The sequence below is a fragment of the Corvus brachyrhynchos genome, unplaced genomic scaffold (genome assembly GCF_000691975.1).
Source record: "Corvus brachyrhynchos isolate BGI_N302 unplaced genomic scaffold, ASM69197v1 scaffold8, whole genome shotgun sequence".
NCBI classification, from domain to species: Eukaryota; Metazoa; Chordata; class Aves; order Passeriformes; family Corvidae; genus Corvus; species Corvus brachyrhynchos.
This window is the reverse complement of record NW_008240031.1, coordinates 1,508,546-1,527,056: the sequence shown is the minus strand read 5'-3', so window position 1 is coordinate 1,527,056 and position 18,511 is coordinate 1,508,546. Positions and strand designations below refer to the sequence as shown.

Genomic DNA, 18,511 nt, shown 5'->3' with positions numbered 1-18,511 from the left:
CAGGGCAGTGGCATGCGGGTGGAGACGCCGACAGGGAGAGAGCCCTTCCCAAATCCCTGCACAGCAAGGAGCAATTCCCAAAGGGGCAACAGATCCTTTAGAGCTGCGGGAGGCAGTTGGGTAATAGCCACTGGCTCCAGGTGGTGGGGAGATGAGTCCACATGGTGTAAGAATTGGAATGATCTTTTCGTTATCACTGGCTGCCTATCAGTCCTCAGACCCTTCCACAAATCCTTTAAATTCGGCTTGTGGAGAGTTTTGGCATGTTCTCAGGTGCTGACAGAGGAAGTGAGAGATGAGAGCAAGTGGTGATGGAGGGCAGTGCAGGACCTACACTGTTCAGTATCCGTGCAGTGAGGATTCGGTACTCCACATCTTACCATGGTGCACCTGTTTTCCTGTTTGAATCAATCCCATGGATGAAGGATCATGACTTGGAGGAGATAGGCAGTAGTGAGGCCCTTTCCAGATCTCCTTCTTGGCTGCACTCAAGGGAAGGACTCCTGTTCCTAGTAGTTGTGTCTCTGACGTGATGTTAGACACCTTCTCCAGGCACTTTATTTTGTGCTGTATTTTCACAAATTTCTGTTTCTGCCGTAGAAACCCATTACTACTGAGATAAATGAATTCGCGAGCCGAATTTTCAGTAGCATAATATTGAACATTTATTAGTAGAACAAAGGCATATCACAGCGCTGGGGTGCTTAGCAATACTGCCAGAGGCGCGGCTCCATTCATTTTACCGTGAACTTAAGTACTTCTTTAAACATAGTCAATAAGCCCAGAAAGTAATTTCCACTTCACTCAACTTTCCCCCCTCTCCGATCTCTGCCCCCTCCCGCCAGCACGACGCCGCCTCGCTCCTCTGGGTAGCTTCAGAATTGAAGGCAGGCACCCCACTCCGGTGCCTCCCCAGTCTCCAACCTAATTTGTAGCTGACAGTTTCCTTGGGAGGTGTGAGTCTTGATGAGATAACAAACTTCCTGGGATGCATGTGGTTTATCTTTGTTTCTTTAAGATGTCCTGGTTTCTGGCTCTGTAGTTTGTCAACTTAAAGGACATTTATTACCATGTATTTATTACTACGTTTCACAACATACTACAATTATTTCGAAGTTACAATTCACTCTTAATCTTGTTTCTACTTAACTATATTTTACCTTAACACTATTTCTACATAGTATATTATCACTTGTAAATGTTAAAATCATATATGTGAAAGACAACATTTATCATTCACTCATTCGTCACACTAATTCTATCGGCAACAGACTAGCCAGTGAGCTTATTCCTGTTGTTTTACATATTTAAACACCTTATGTCCTAATTCTGTTGATATTTCTCCTGCCCACCCTGCCCACCCTCAGAATCTGATTATTCTCTTGCTTTTGTGTGAACCACCTGGGGAAAATCTTACGTCTTTCCTATAGTTTGAAATCCTGGGCTAGATTTGGTCTTTTGTGTGTAGTTCTTTCAAGCTTCAGTGGGACAGGAGGGATTACTGAGCATACATCCGCTTGCCTGCCCTCTGGGAGCTGCCCTCGGCCTCTCCAAACAGTCCTGTGGACCTGGGGGACAGCAGTAACTACATTTGCTAATATTCTTCTTAACGCAGGGGCCTCCCTGACTGCTGTTGCACAACCACTTTGGCAGCGTGTGAAACAAGTTGTGGAGCAGCTCAACCAAATACTGTTCCTAGGTGCTGTTACTGCAGTGGTTCACGGCGTTTTGCATTTTCATTGTGCTTTTTTTTTGGTGTAGCTTCTGGAGAAGTAACTTAAATACCAAGAGTTTGAAACTGTTGTGATGCTCGGTGGTGAATGGCATGGCTTCAGCGTGACCGACCTTTGAGACATTCTTAAAGCCTCTGTCCCTACCCCGTGTTGTAATCTCTGATAGTAATGTGTTTCATTGACACTGATGTGCCACTCTGGAGTCTGTAAATAAACTGAACTCCTTAATGTTGTTGAAGATTAAGCAAAAGCCCTAAGATAGATGTAGTCATAGTCCCAGAAATCCCTGGGGAGATGTATTCTGCTGGCTCAAGCACTACTTTTGATGTAAGACTTATCTATGCTAAATATGACATATTGCTGGAGTTACACCAGCAAACATAGTGTGGATAACCTTTCTTTAGGCTAAGATAATAAACAGCATAAACCATGTTCCAATAGCATGCAGTGTCACATTTTTAAAATGAAAAATGGTCTTTGCCTTCATTACTTGATTTATTCCAACCTTGTTGAGGAGATGTTTGTATAACGTGATTAATACACAAGAAAAACAAAAGGCATAAAAGTTCTTCATTCTGTCTCAACCAAGCTTCCTCAGGCATTTTGTGGGTACTGTTAATCAAGCTGGAAAATCAAGAAGGAATTTGGCCTCTCCCTCAGTGTTCCCCTGAAGTTAGCCCTATGTCCAGAAACAGAGATTAAGTGCTTGAGGAAAGATGAAAATTTTATAAGAGTTATGCAAAACAACTCCCATGTTAGGTCCCTGATTTTTTCCTAAAATATAGTAGTTTAATGTGTTTGATATCCTATAGTGAGAGGCTTTTTTGTGGGAAGTATTTTTGCCCTTTTTATACTTTATGCATGCCTCTCTGTGGATCTGCTTTCCTGGAACTGACTGAGAATTTTGCTGTTGTCTTTCTGAGCTGTTTAAGTGCAACTGTCGTTTGTGTGCAATTGTTGTTTGTCTATAGCTGATATCAAAATTTTATTGTGAGTTAACATGACTATTAATTTTCGCTCCAAAAAAATTTCCTGGTATGAAGTAGATGATGAGTGATTGGTACTTTTTTTGGGTCAAACCATGCTAAATGTCTAGTTGATGGTGCCTGTCAGAATGAATGCATTCAGTTTTGCAGCCCAGATTCCTGTTGTTATAGGATGCAGCGGCAAGCTGCCAGATTTCCGTGTACTTTGGTTATGCTGATTTTGCATTTGCAAAATTATTTATAATTGTCTTAATGGACAGTACTGTGTGACTTGCATCCTTGCCAAGTAGACCCTGGGAACTTTCTTTGAAGGAACTTGGCCGTTTATTAACTTTAATTTCTGCAGTTGTTTTTTATTGAGCAATGTACAACCTTGCTTTGAAGACAATTGTGATATTTAGGCCTCTGAGCTGTAATAAACTTGCTAAATGTTTCTTCTTTTGCTCATGTCTCATTGACAGGCCTATTTTGAGAATGTAGTGAGAATACAGTTTGGCTTGGTCCTCCACAATGCTTTTGATTACATAAAAACTCTGCTTAAATTGACAGGAAACAGGATTTTATATTTGGCTTTTCTTCAGTAGTTATTCTCAAGAGAATAAATTTGAGATCATGGTTAAAGAAAGCAGCTGTTGCGGAAAATCTTTATTACAATGAATGTGTTTTTTCCAGAGTTAAATAAATGTAATTTAGATCGTTAACATTCATTTTGGGGGGACAGTATGTAGTAGCTGGGTTGTTCAAGAAGATGAATTTTTCAATTAGAATTGGTAGCTATTAAAGCTTATGAAGCTGTTTTTGTAGGTCTGTTGAATCTTGAGTGATGTCCTTAATAGTGTTCTGCACTTAGAAATCATACTGTGGAATAAATAAAAGATGTGCTGCAAGTTAGACTATCAGGTTTTCATTTTATATCCAGACCTCTAATTCTGATGGGGTTTTTTTAAAAGAAAAAAAAAGGGGAAAAAGCAGTGAACCTTGGCCCATCTTATGGCTTCTGTGACTCATAGCTTTTGGGGAAAGGAGAGAGATCCCTGTGCACTCTGGGGCTGCTTTCCTCTCTGGCGCTGCCTGTTTGTACCTGCAGGTTGAGAAGAGGGCTTGCAGTCCTGTCCCCATGGTCTCCTCTTTCCATTACATGGTGAAAAGGGTGGTTCTGTCACCCTCATCCAGATTTGTGTCCTCTCAGGTTACAGGAGCATTGCAGGACATGTGTGTAGTGTGATGTACCACAGTGCAGTGGGATGAGGCCAGTGGTGTTCCTGGCTCCACTCCACATGGTGCTCCCCAAAATACATCTCTTGTTCTGCAAAAGGTTTTCCTGGGTGAGAGCGGTTTGTTAAGTGTGTTTGACCTGAACATTTAGCTTTGGGTGTTTCCACACCTCTGCCACTGCTATTATTAATCGTGATAGAATATGAAGCTATCTGTCTGAGGTCAGATATAGCATATTGTAGTGTTTATATATAATTATATATATATAAATATAATTATATATTTATATACTTGTATATTGTAGTGTTATGTATTTAAGACCTAACTTAAATGTGTTAGGAAAAACAGCTTGGTGAAGGACTGTTTTCCCTGTTTGCAGAAACATGGAGGTTTTGCTTTAAGTAAATGGTTTCCTGAATAATTGAATTAGCAAACCTGATTTCCTGCAGCTTTGTCCATTGAGGTTGGTATCTCGTGCTGATTCCCCTTCTAGAAAGTACTGAAGATGTGTTTTAGCCTTTTCCTTGCTTAGGGTTGAGAGATCATTTTTTCTCCACTAAATCTTTCACTTATTTTCAAGAAAACTTTAATAACTTATCTTTGAGGTCCCATCTGCCTGCTATAGCAGGATAAAATTTACTGCTGGATTCAAAAGTAGTCAGAAACGGAAGGAAAAGTGTCCAAAAGATGGGGAGATTCTCTAAGTGTTGTATCATTTGACATTGCATTTCTAGGTTGGAATCCTTTCCCTGTCTCCGTATAAAACAGAGAAGATAGTCTTTCTCATTCCTGCCTAATTTCCAGTTGCTTCCTGTTTTTTTAGACTTTTTCTCTTGCATCCCATGGGTTGGTTGTATTGTGGGTTCAAAGAAACACCTCAGATACCCATAGCTCCAGAGCTGTGGAGTGAAGGCAATATAAGAGCAGGGCCTTTGCTTTTGAGGGCAAGGGAGTACTTTTCTGCAGAAGGATCTAAATACTACTGCTGCTTTTAGTTTAATTTTTGCAAGTGTGGTTGTTCCAGGATATGTTTTTCCCATTACTGGAACTTTCATTTCAACAGATGCATTCACCGTTGTGGGTAAAAGACATACTTATTTCAGGGGAGCAATTGGATGAAAGCCTGAGCTATGACTATGGTAGAAGGTGAAGGTCTCTCTGGAGCTAGTGACTGCTCTCATCCCAAACACGTGCTGGGGCTGGATGGTGTTCGCAAGTTAGCCATGAGAAGATGCTTGGACATTAGGTTTCTTCTAGTGTCCTTCTCAAGGACCCCAGTCAACAGTGCTTCCATTCCTGTCTCAACTGTGCAGGCCCTAATATGTCTTGGCATGTAAATGCCTGGCCTCCAAGTCATTCAGGCTGCAGTTGCCCACTCTGTCAAACGGATTGGACCTGCTGCCTTGTTCAGGTTATCCAGGAGATAAGCTTCAGCATCAGCATGTGCTACAGTGTGAGGCAGTGAGGGATTGAGCCAGCCAGAGTTGTGGGGGACTGTAGTGTGTGCCCATGATGGCATGTGGGGAGAAGGTGGCTCTGTGACCATTCTGAAGGGAGTCCTACACACTAGCGATCTCATCATCATTTTAATTAGTGGCTAAGCAGTATCTAATGTTTGCAGTTTACTAATTGGATCTTTCAGCAATTAAAGATGGTGTGTGCTCAAGTATTTGAACATATAAATGTTAACAGTCTGAAAACATAAAGCTTTGCTCTTCCTTCTGTCCAGTAGCACTGATCCAAAATGCAGCAACCTGTAATCTCTGGTACTGAGTTTTAACTGGAACTGTTCTTAATGTTTTCTGAAAAGACCTGTCTTGTCAGTTCGAACTCTTGGCTTATTACAGTCACTGGCAAAGCAGTGGTTCAGGAATACTTCCTATATCAGGAAGATATAGTCATTATATTTAAAAAATGCTCATTTTTAGAAGAATCGAGAGGCATCAAGAAGCATCACAAGGATGTGAGCAGGCTCCACTTTGAACCTCCCAGTCTAGAAAAGTGTGTGAATGTTGTGAATGTCAGTTATCTAAACTGAAGCATTTTTTGCAATGCTTCGAACAAGTAGATTTTTTCTTTTTTTATTTGAAGGGATAAGAAAGAGTTAAGGCTTTATACCAATTTATTGGCTTTGGTCACTTTGTACAAAGTGTTAATGTCTTTTTTTTTTACTCTCCACCATAAAGTCCTCTTGGACTCAGTACTGAAACCATCTTTTAAAGACACAGCATGTTTGTGGAACAGCTCAAAGCTGTCTATTCAAAAGCAAAGCAGCTGTTCCAGCTACATGCTTTTAAGTCAATGCATATGAATATTCAATTTTAACTCCTTCTGCACTCCAGTGGTCCATGGGCTTAGGCAGTTACTGTCCTGCATTTTGTTCTCTGTACCTGGTGATGTACCATGTTATACCATGTACCATTCTACCTCCAGAGTCCTGGTCTCGAACATCAGAGCTAACCTGGAAAAAACCTGCTCTCTGTGTGAAGTGATGGCTCCAGTTGTGAGACTTGGCCACTGCTGACTTGTCTTCTATCTTCCAGTTGCTCTTTCAGTATCTCCTCTGCTGTGAAAGTTTGAGAAGTGGCTGCAGCATGAGCTTAAACTTTCTGCAGATGAGAAACTGTGAAATATAAAATTATAGAAAAGGACAGCTGAACCTGTCATCCAGTGGAGGTTGCTGTCAGTGAGGAATGTCAAGGGATCAGTGCAGAGAAGCTTCAGGATCAGGTCTGTTTTCCTCAGTGACTTGAGAGGATATTTAAAATTGCTCCCAAAAGCACACAGGCAGATAGAAGGACTGATGCAGTGGAGACTACTACTGAAGCAAGTACAACCCAGATGGCATGACACTGCTTTTTAAGTTTAATACAACTTTTTAAGTACAGCCATCTAGCTGGTTGCCCACCTTGTGTGTGGAGTGCTGCGAGGCCAAGTCCCACCCCCTTTGTGGTTGTGTGCTGGGGAGAGGAGTCAGGTGGCTTGCTGGACTGTTTGCAGTGGGACTCCATGATTTTCTGGGAGGGATTGGGCAAATTTGAATTTTTTGCAGGGAAAAAGACCCTGAACAACTTAGGTGCTGGGAGGAAAAGTCTTGAAGCCTTCAAATGAGACTGAGGATAAACGTTTTGGTTTCCTTCTTTGATGAGCAGGGAGAAAAGACCAGGTAGTTAAAAGGCTGTCTAAGCTAGAGAAGAAAGCCTCACCAGGAACGAGTGCCTGGGGAACTGTAGCAGGCAAATTAGAAGGTGGGGGGGTTTTTTCTCTTTTCCGTGTCATATTTAAGTAACCAGAGGGATGGACAGTCTTCCTTATATTGCTGTCAAATACATATGGTCTATGCTCATGGAAGGTAGCTATGCTACTGAGGAGATGGGTGATGTGATACACTGTGAGGCTCAGGTCAGACTAAACAATTGACTTGATTTTTCCAAAATCATCAGGAGAAGAGCAGTTGTGCAGACTTGAATTTAGACGTTTTGCAGTGATGTTATTTTCTAATGCTGAGCTGAGTCGCCACTTAGTAACGTTTTTGCACAGAGACAGAAGCTTATCGCCCTCAGTCCAGCTTAATTCCAGCTCTGCCGGTGCCTGGCAGTGGCTCACCCACAGTTTAACTCTCGGAGTAGCTTTCTTGCCTGAGTTTCCAGCTGCTTGGTGATGTATGGCAGTTCTGCCCCGTGGTGGCTGAGGGCAGGAAACCCTTGCCAAAAAGCATTTCTCAGGCAGTGCCTGGGCTGGCGTGACTTTTCTCTGAAATCTGTTTTAATTTTGCACAGTTTGCAGTGTGAGATGTGCTTCTCAAAATAGGTCATCAGTTGATTAACTGGTATGTTGGTTCACAAAACCTCTTGGCTTAAGTCACATGGTGAGTCTGAATATTAAATAAGAGGCAGTGGAAAGCCAGTTAAGTCAGACAAAGGACAAAATAAAGCCTCTTTTTTGGTGAATTTAGTTACTTCAGAGGGACAAACAGCTGTGTAATCATGTGACCAGTTGAAGAAGCTTTTGGAAAATGCGTATCAGCAGTAGGTTTTCAGTTATAGTCTGAGACCAGCTCCTAACACTCAGGACACCTGGCATCAGACATCTGTTGTTTTCATGAAGCAGTGCACTAACAAAATACTTGGTTGCAGGTGTGTAGCCTCTTCATGATCTTTTTCATGCAGGGCTAGCTGCTTTCCCTGTCCAGACTCCTTGGATGCTGCCTGTAGCTGTGAGAGTAGATATTTGGATGTTTTTGACAGACACTGCTATTAACAGCTCAGTGACTGCATTGTCTGTGAACCTTATGGCCCAGATAATGCTGGTAGTCAAGTAATCAAGCAGTGCATGAAAAACTAAGCTGCTCTAGGCCCCCATGAAAGGAAGCTTCAGGAAGGCATGTTCTGGTGCTCTGTGGACAGGCTGGAAGGCATGCATTCTCCCTGGACGCTCTCACTAGGCTGTCAGTTAGGAGGGAAGAAGTGAAAAGCTGCTAAGTCTTCATTTCATTAAAGTATGCAGGTTTTTTTCTCCATTGTGCTCCTATCCCCTTTGATTTTTACCATTTCTGATGAAGTCTCCCAAAAGGAAGTGCTTTGTTGTGATAAGTTTGATACTTGCCTATGGTTTGTATAATTTAAAAATACCATAGGCTATTTTGGGCAGTGATCCTGAAACTCTTCACTTTAATGACTGCACAAAGTATTTTCTAAAGCCTTCAAGATCTTTTTGGGAACGTATGTGGAAAATACATTCTTAAAATCTCACTGTCTCTATAAAAGCAACAGGCAAGATAGGTTCACTTACTTCTCAGTTTTGTGTGTAAACAGTTACATGTGCTTAACATTAGTCTCATACCTCATTCTACTGATTTATCAGATTGGATCACAGCTTGCAAAAATTGAGACTTGAGTGTGTGGCAGGTGTTAAGTGTGTGCTGGTGGTGTATTTATTGTAGGGAGCCAATAGTTTGTGCACAAGTTGGTAAGCCTGCTTTTATCCTGTTTCGTTAACCTGTCTAACTCTTGTTAACCATAGGTGCTCCCCAGGCTATTGTAAGATGGGACTGTTCAATATGTCTGGGCCTGCCTGTACTTGGAAAAGTGGTTTGCACGAACTAAGGCTGTCACGTGTCTGCTTACCTCTGCTCTTTACTGGGTGAATGTCAAAATTACATTCCTGCATTGGCAGGGACCTACAGCACTCACATCGAATGAGGTGATAGGAAAACGCCACTGGAAACATCTGTTCAGAGAAGGGAGAAGGTGTGTAGGACAGCTGCAAAACATTCACCTCTGTTTTCCCCTTCTGCTCGCGCACTGTGCCCTCGTGGGAAATGGTGGAGCTGTTGCTGCTGTTGCATGATAAATCAGCAGCTGAGAAGGATTCATATGTAATTTTTTCACTTGCCACTAGGTTGCTTTATTTGGTCACCCCCAGCAGAAGAAAGAACTGTCAGGGCTCAGGAGGTGCGTGCTGGAGCAGGGGTAGGAGTGAGTGAGTGGCTGGCAGAGGAGTCACAGATCAGTCTGAGTTTGAAGGGATCCACAAGGATCATTGAGTCCAGCTCTTACGTGAATGGCCTGTGTGGGGATCATACCCACAATTCTGGCGTCATTAGGAAAAAGGCTGGGGGGAGCCAGGGATTGTTAAGATAGCCTATATTAACAGAAAAATTTCCCACACAGCTTTCCACAGCTGCTGTTGTGAAACCAGTCAAGTCAGCCATCATCCAGGCAGTTCAAATCCTGGTGCAGTCTGTTTTCAAGTATATCAGGTTTGCAGATTTTCAGGTCTTGGGCAAGTTGGCACTGTACTTGGTGGGCTCCAGAAGAGTAGCACTGAGCAAAGCAGGCAGCTGGTCTGCGCTGTGGTGTCATGTTGGGTTAGTGTGAGGGAGCTGGCTGATGGTAAGTATTTGTGGAAAGCATAAATATTTGTCCAGTGTTTGTAATTGTTGTCAAACTGTGGTGTTCACCCAGTGAGGAGACGTAAAGCTAGAGAGAGAGAGCCGGGCTGGCTGTGCTTGCTGCCTGACTTGTGGGAGCCTTTGGATTGAGAAGCACTTGAAGCCAGAACCTGCTGCAGAATGACAGACTCCTGCCAGAGCAGCCTGGCTTTCAGGGTGCCATTGTGCTGTGATTTTTGACATTGCTTTCTTTTTTTCTCAGTCTTTATGACAAAAATTTATTGCTGTCTTCCAGTGGGTTTTGAGCCCTGGGCAGACCATTGCTGCAGTCGAAAAGCAGAGCAGAAGTGAGATGGGCCGTGCCTGCAGTAAAGGATGTGGCATCAGAGTATCTGTGTGGCTTAACTGCACATTGACCAAAACTTAACAGAGAACTCTTTGTACTTCTGGGCTTTGATGTCTTGTCACCCAAAACTAATTCTTTGAAACCTCTTGTGTCCGTAGGTTGTGGCCAGCATCTTACTCTTTGGGACAGAGACTGTTCTCATTAATTTTTGGATAACACCTATTTCATTGTGGCCTACTGTGGAATGTTAGAGGTACAGTTAAAAAAAAGAAAAAAAAGGAAACAAACTCACATAAAATCCCCTAACCACCAAATTTGGGAGTGTAGCTGAATAATCTAACCAACTTTCTATGGTTTCCATGGCTATTCAGAGTGCTTAAAGAGGTTCATCTGAAAAAGATGGAAATACCGGTATTTTTCACAAGTATTTCCTATTTATACGGTTACGTGTGCAGAATTAGAAACTATCATTAAAGTCTAAGTAATGTGGAAAAATACATAAACGACTTATATATTCTATTTAAGCGTTTGTTACTTTAAGTAGCAGCTCCAGGGACCCAGGAGTGGAATAGCAGATGCTGCTGGATGTAGACGAGAGTTTACTGGCAGAGCTCTCTAGCACCTGGTGTAGGAAAATGTTTTTCTCCTTACAAATGCCAAAGCTGCATACCTTGTTACTTCTATACTGTAATTGTTAGTATTATGCTAAGGCCAACTGTTCAGGTTCATCATGGATCCTTTGGATTTGGCTGATACCAAATCCTTTCAGGTTAAAAGGACCTTTAGTCTTAATTTTTTTGTTGCTGTTATAATTCCGAATGGGGTGAATTATACATTTCTGGTATGCATTTGTTTTGAAATGTTATCCCATTTGTTTGCTGAATCAGTAACTTACCATAGCTTCCTTATTTCCTGGACTTCTGTTGATGCTGTAAAAGGTAATGTAATGTCACTACCTAAAAAAAAGAGAATTGCCATTCAGCCACTACTGCCTTCTACTTTGGCAGTATACTTGCATGATGTGTACATAGTATTTTTAATTTCCAGCTTCGGTGCCAACATGAGGCCATTCTGTTTATTCCCCATATCTGGAGCTCTGTGTTTTGGGGAGGATTTCTGTTTTGCAGTAGCAGCAGTTTTAGCAGCTGCGTGCTTTGAGGCCCCGTCTCCTCTGACATGAGATCCAGTGGTGAAGTGAGAGGAGAGCAGCGTGGGAGCTGGGTTGGAGTGTCCCCACTTTATGTCTTCTGCAGTTGAAGAGCTGCTGTTGAGCAAGGGAAGGGCCTGTCTGCCACCCCCTTCCTGGGGACTGAAGGCAGGAAGTATGAGCTTGAGTGTTGCAAAAAGACTCCCAGTTTATCATTTCCTTGCCATGACTAGTCATGGCAAGGAAATGATAAACTGGGAGTCTTTTCAAGAGACTTCTTCAAAATTATTTGAGGCTCTTTGAACAACCAGTCTGGTTGTGAGACTCTGTGGATTTATGTGGACTCTGTGGATATATGTGTCTGCAAACCCCCTCCCCTTTATCAGACAAGTCATTGATGCTGGAAGAGAAAGTGTCCTGGGAGGAAAACAGTGCATGATGGCTGGTCACCTGAAGGCACATTCAACCAATGAAGGTTGCCTGGATGACTCAAATGTGGCACTTGCGGATTTTCACTCCTCTGGCAAGCATCCACCTTGTACAGCTGCTTGCTGAAAGCAGAACATCCTCTGAATGTTCCTATGGCCCTTCCAAAAGCTAAGGAAACACCAGTAAGAAGCAGCCTTGGTGTGCTCGAGCACCAGGCTCTGGCAGTGCGCCATACCTAGCCACAGGGAGCCCCTGGAAAACGGGAGTGTTGTGGGGTGAGGTTACTCTGGGTTGGCAGCAGTGAGACCTGGGTGGGTGGCTCCCTGCTCCTGGCTGCCTGCTGATGTCCAAAAATCCCTCCTGTGGTCATGGCCAGTGGGTTAAGCACAGGAATCATACGGAGCTGCTGCCTTTTGCAAGGAAGGGCCTGCCATGGACAGTGCTGCCTTATGTATATAAGTAAGGTTTACCTTTGTATTTTATATATGACTTTTAGAAAAGTAGAAGACAGGGAAGGTGAATCCAGGTTCTGTGAAAGTCAGTTATACTGTTGACAGCAAGAAAATAATGACCATCAGTCTAGATGCCTTTCAGGATTTATTCAGTACCTTTTTCTTTGCTAAATAAGGTAACTAAATGCTCTTTGCTATGTTTTGTGGATTTTATCTTGGTGGATCCTCAGTTGTGGGTAGAAAACTAAAATAAACAAGGAAATCTGTCTCTCATCCTTAGCAAATCTGGGAAAGCTAGAAACTGATGTGCTTTAAACTAGTGAGTTTTGATAAACAAGACAGTCTACTTCCACTTAAGTGCTGCTCAGCTGGGAGGAAAGGACTTGAGAAATTCTGGAGTTTTCAGGAAGTCTCCTAGCTTCCCTGTCTAGCTTTTGCAGTAGAAACGCTAAGGTGGAGGGTTTTGGTGGGTTTTTGACTTGCGTTTTTTTTCTTACTTTTCAGCTGGCCTGCTGCTGCGGTACTGCTGCTTGTTCCTTGTGCTGCAAATGCTGCCCCAAGATAAAACAGTCAACCAGCACCCGCTTCATGTATGCGCTTTACTTCATCCTGGTGACCATCATCTGCTGTGTCATGATGTCTACAACAGTAGCTAATGAAATGAAAACTCATGTAAGTAACAGAGGTGTGGTCACTCCTGCCCCTGGAAGAAAATGGGGCTCCTTACATGGCTCTTTGTGTATAGGGGTGCTCCCTCAGAAGAGGCAGTCAATTTCTTCCACCCATCCACTTCCAAACCCAGAATCATTTTTCAATGCTCAGTCTCTTGATTTTTCAGCCTCTTCCTGTCACCCATTGAGTATGTTCCACAACAGGAAGAGCCCAGGCCTAGCATCCTTCCTCTCTGGTGGAGAAATCTGCTGCAGTGAACCCACCCCAGGTTTGCAGTGCAGGCAGTGTCACAGGAGGGAGAAGTATTAGGGAATTTGTTTTAGAAGAACAAATCAGTTCAGTCTAACCTTGATTTTGTTTCTGGCAGCTTGTTTAGTAGAAGATGCAGCAAATTAGAAAATAACTCTTCAGGTGTTGCAATTTTAATTCTGCCTTCCTGGTGCGACAGACTACTGCAAAGCACAATGCTGCAGAGCCTCTACAAGGGGTTTCCTTCAGTGTGTGTTGAGTCATTGTGTTCACATGGCCTTTAACCACAGCAAATACTGTTCATCTCTAATTGTCTTTTAAATTAAACAGCTTCAAAAGGATGAAAGGAGCTGTGGCTAAAGCTAGATTTTAGAACTCAAGTTTCTTTCAGAGTCTTAATATAACTTTCCTAAGCTAAATGCTCACCAGCCTCCTTGTTCTCACACACTGGTCCTGTTGTACCACATACTTGGTTTGGTTTCATAAGCCACCCAAGTAGGACAAATCCTCTCTCTCACCCACTACAAACTACAAAAATAAAACCCTGCTTTTAAGTAGGGGGAACAAGGGCTGCTTTGCTTAATTCTTAAAAAATGAAGGTTCTGCACCAAATGCATCATTGGGCCTGCTTCAGGGTTGTGTATGTGCTTGTCCTGGAGGTTCAGGCTTCCCTCAGTGCAGGCATCTAGTTGTTTTGTGCTCCTCTCCCAGGAGAATGCTTTGGTTGCATACTGTTTCCTAGTTGAACCAGTTGCTGAACAAGCTGGTGCCCTGGTTACATTCTGCACTTGACTTTCGGTTCTCTCTGAAACACTTCCCTCCAGAGCATCCCAGATGCAGAAGCTGGTGGCAGCACCCCCTTCCTGCAACACAGATGAACCAGCGGGTTTATAGCAGGCTAATTTGAGGGCTTCTGTGCTCTGCTGCCTGTGACCTTTCTTTCTTCCCATGGTACCTTCTTTCTATGTTCTGTCCTAACTTTCTTTCATTTAATAGCACTTCGCATGAGTTACCCTAGTGCCACCTTTTTACCCTGGGCTCCCTACCACCCTGTAGGAGCACCCAGAACAGACACGACACTTGCCTGTGAGCTGACTTAAAAACGGTTCAACATGTGCGTGCTGAAATTGCTTGCCAGGAATTACTTTGACTTACTAGATGCTTAGCTTGGCAATAAAGGGAATAACCCAAGGAACTTAAGTGTGTGGGAGACAAATTATGTGCTTATATCCAAATTTCATAAAGTTATTTTCCATCAGTAGTGTGGTTTTAATGCAGCTTGTATCCCTAACAAAAAAAGACTCACTCAGAGTATCCAAGAGAAAAGTGATTCAAGAAGCCTTCAACAACATGCTTTTCAGTATTGCCAAATTTCTTTTCCAATTCATAGTCTTGAAAGCTCAGTGTGGGAAGAAGTGGCACAAAGAGTAGCTGTTAGTTTGAAGTGGAAAGATAATCACTGTCTTAGTTTAGAGCATTTGATGTCTTTGAATAGTAAATGGACCATCTGAAAGTAAGCTTTCTTTATCTGCTCTCTAATTTAATAATTATGTTCAGGGCTGTTAAAAGTTCAAAGATCCCTGAAGCTAATTCAGCACAGTTGTAATGGAGTGCACCTTGAAAATATTGGTTCAGACTAACCAGTCTCAGCTTCCCGATGATGAGCTGTGTTTTGAAAGTGCTGTGCACTTTCTGATTCCTTTGCTTTTGGCTGGGTCATGGAACACTCCTAGTTCCTGAAGCCAGACTGTAAGCAAATATTTTGCATGATATTTTTGGGACCTCACTCTCTCTTTTTTTGAGAGAAGACAGATTTTGATTAATTTTAATCAGATTTTTTTTTTTAATTTTTGTATTTAGGTAAAGAATTTCAAATTGTAATGCAGTCCTTTTTAGAGCTGTAATCTTGGCAAGGAACATGTGTCTCTTTTACCAGTGTACAGCTCAAATACTCATGCTGATCTTACATGAAAGGAATCTCTCTTTTGTCAGTGAGAGGTGTTTTTTTCTCTTTGGAGGGAAAGAAGCAAGAGGCAGTGGAGGAACAGGGACAAAGTTGATGGATATGTCCAGGAAAATATTTTGGATATTTTGATGTAAAATAGATTTTGCAAGAGCAATATTGCATACCAAGGCAAAAGATGGAGTGTTCATCAATCAAGACATGAGCCTGGTAACAGAGACAGAAATACAGAGAAGACCAATATGGAGTTGCACAAAATGGTTTAGAGACTTGATTCTGTTCCAAAATGAAGCAAAGCAGGGCACAACTTTAAGTGCTTTGATACATATATGATTTCTCTTTTCCTGTTACACTGTTTTTTTAAAAAATAGATACAACTTTACTCACATGTGTTCTGTTGAAGGAAAACCTTGCATTTCACAGGCTTTCAAAGGATAACTGAGAGAAGAAAAGAAGAATTGTTTTGATTTCTCAAAACAATGTTTTGATTTTTTAAATTAAATTTTTAATCTTAAAGCTCTTTCAAAACTTGTGGTTTCTGTCTGAAAATATCCATGTCCTACTTAATTAATGAAAAGAAAAATAAGAAAGATATTTTCAGGAAAACAAACACCAGTAAAACTCAGTTCAGTTGTGTGAAAGCATGTCAGTACAAGGTGGTCACAACTTCTGGCAAAACATACTTTCAGGCTTATTTCCCCAGATAGGTTTATATCTTGGCCCTTAACTGCATTATTGTACATTAAACCCCAAACATGCTACCAAAAATAAGGGTTCTGAGTGCGGATGCCCATTGCATATTTCTGATAAAAATTTAGTCATAGATTCATGATGACATGTGTTCTGGTCTCATTGTTTCTTGGTTTTTTATTTCATTTCTCAGCTGCCCGGGAGAGGTGATTTTACGCGGGGTTTTTTGCCCTTGCTTTCCCACCTGCACAGATTTTCTTCCATGCTTCCTGTTTTCATAACAAAGTTTGCCTGCCATATTCTCCCTCCTTGGGTGAGGCCATCCAGATGAAAGCAGGGTCCTTCAGGCCTGTTTCTACACACTCCTTCCTTCCTGTGCCCCTCTGATGCTCTTTGCTGTGCTCCTACACTCCCACATTTGGGTGCTGACAGACCCCACCCGGGGGTAGCCAGGCCCTGTCCCGGCCCCAGCGCTGGCTCCTTGCACTGAGATGGTTCCATGTGCCTGCAGCTTGCAGTGAGAGCAAGTTTAGGGCACCCTGTTTCTGTAGATGCTACTCAAAGTTGTTTTTCATCTCTGAGGGCTTCAGAGTGTGCTGGAAAATTGCCAGCTTTGCTGTGATAACATCACTGCTTGCGCAGCAACTGAGGCTTTTGTGTTATTGGAGCGGATACTGAGTTTCTGCAACAAGAATTCTTTGTCCTCTACTCAGAGACCAAAGAATTTAGCTTCTGCTGCTTTTAAAGGTAATAAAAGTAGCTATTTCGCTGTATCTTGGCAAATAACTAATCTGTGACTTAACAGCTGTCAAAAATATCTAGCAAATGGAAAGCATGGTGGAGCACGTAGGGTGGGCAGCCTTCTCAGCAGCTGAATGTGTTTCAGAGATACAGACTGAAAAAAAATTAGTCTTTTTTGTCTCTCAGTGAAGTCACATAAGCCTTGATAAATTGTTTCCAGAAGTAGACCATCCTTTCACAAAAACACGCCTTTTTTATTACATCAGTCCTATTGTCCCCAGCATTGTACTTGTGTTTATTATCTGTTGGGGTCTCCAAGACTTTGATTTTATTCTTGTTTTGTTCCTTCAGGACTATGGGTCTTCTAAAAGGGCATTCAGTCCCATGGGACTGTTCCTGTGGCTATCACTTTTTACTACGCAGTGTGGTGAATACTATATGATGGCTGAGCTCTTTATTGCTTTTGTAGGGCAAACTGAGCTGTTGTTCTTGTGAATCCATATATTTTCTCTCTGTTTTCCGTGATGAAGTTAATACGTAAAGGAGGAAAGAATGTATAGGTTCAAAAATCCCATCAAGAAACCTGTGCAATTAAAGAAGCTGCCTACTTATGGTTACTCAGAGATCTGTTTTTAATTAGCTAGTCAGTTAATCAAGTTCTGTGGTATTTTTGTTCTGTTGTATTTTGTTCTGAAAGTCTTGTAAGTAAAGTGAACAGATCTTGTAAAACTCTGTCCCCTTGGTGAGTACTATCATTGATATCAAACAAATAAGTAATTTTCCAAGAAAAATTTTAATTTAATATTATGCCACTTTCTAACCTCTCCTGATTGATGGTTATTATAAGCAAAGAACAGGAAGGCATTCCTTGATAGCCAGTTGCTTTCTCTGGCATTGTTGTGGCTTGCCCTGGCATCACTGTGGCATTGGTAGTTCTCATAATTATTCCAGTCAATCCATTTGCTCATTTTAAATGCTGGCATGTTTGCCCAGTCTGACATTTCATTGCCTTCCAAGACCTGGGAAAAGTGTTGCTGATGCTCCAGACAATTTCTCAGAAGCTTTCTAAAAACTCTTGCATGTGAATTAGCCACAGCTACATATTTAATGTCAAGCTTCCTTATGTGGTGGCTGCTCATCTCTGAGTTATTGCTGAAAGAGCTACTCAGAGTGGCCCAGCTTGAATCCATTCTCGTAACACCACACAGCTGTGCTGAGACCAGTTTTCATCTCCTCAGCTGGTTCCAGCCCACCAAGGATCAGCTCCATATTGTGGTTATGTTTGCTACCCTTAGCTCAGCATCTCGGTGTTGCTGTGAGCTGCTAATATAGCTTTTCTTTTTGAGAAAGTCCTGGGAGGGTTGTTGACCTCAGGTTTGGATTCCTGGAACATGGATTGAAGTTACATACCCTGCCGAGAGAGGCAGGCTTTCAGAGCCTGGTGGCTGGAAGCTGGCAGTTTATACTTGTTTATCCCTTGTTTCCTGCATTTCAGAGGGCTTTCTACCCAGCTGGGAATGCTGCCTGATGACTAGCACCCAGGCCCTGTTGTTCTTTCATTGTTACAGCTTTGTGTACTGACCTGCTTGCTAAATGTGAAGGGGTTTCCTTTGCCACAGCTGTTGGTTTGTGCATGTTGTGCCCTGCTACATGTTGTCTTCTCTATCCTCCAGTCACCTGTAGCAGCAGTCAGCTCCAGAGGGTTTAATAATGTTGTTCAACTGGTCTTACCAGCCTCTGCTGAAGGCTGTAAGCATACAGAAAGGCCTTTTTTCTTTGAAATGGACAGTGGTTTTCTAACTAAATTCCTGTGTTTCTGTGCAGCTGAATGGTTCTCTGGCTGTGAGGGGTGGATGTCTGCACAGAGGTGCCTCACAGCAGCGGGTCCTGGCCACACAGACCTGCTTTTCTGAGCACCAGCATCATGTTCGTGTGGTGAAACTGAAGCCAAAATGTGCAGCTGTTTGCTTTCCACTTTGCAGGGAAAGGCCTCAA

General features: G+C 42.4%; 1 protein-coding gene across 2 annotated transcripts in view; it reads left to right on the top strand.

The window, feature by feature from the left end:
* The window catches only part of SERINC5 (serine incorporator 5), a 45,199-nt gene that overhangs the window by 8,860 nt on the left and 17,828 nt on the right, over positions 1-18,511 (top strand). Inside the window, exons 1-2 of one of the 2 annotated variants that reach the window (XM_017743676.1) lie at positions 10,403-10,426; positions 12,706-12,873. In XM_017743676.1, the coding sequence (XP_017599165.1) occupies positions 10,418-10,426; positions 12,706-12,873 (177 nt within the window). In that variant the 5' untranslated portion in view covers positions 10,403-10,417. Of the gene's footprint in view, positions 1-10,402; positions 10,427-12,705; positions 12,874-18,511 lie in introns of those variants that run through there. The other variant, XM_008640919.2, reaches the window with a different exon arrangement.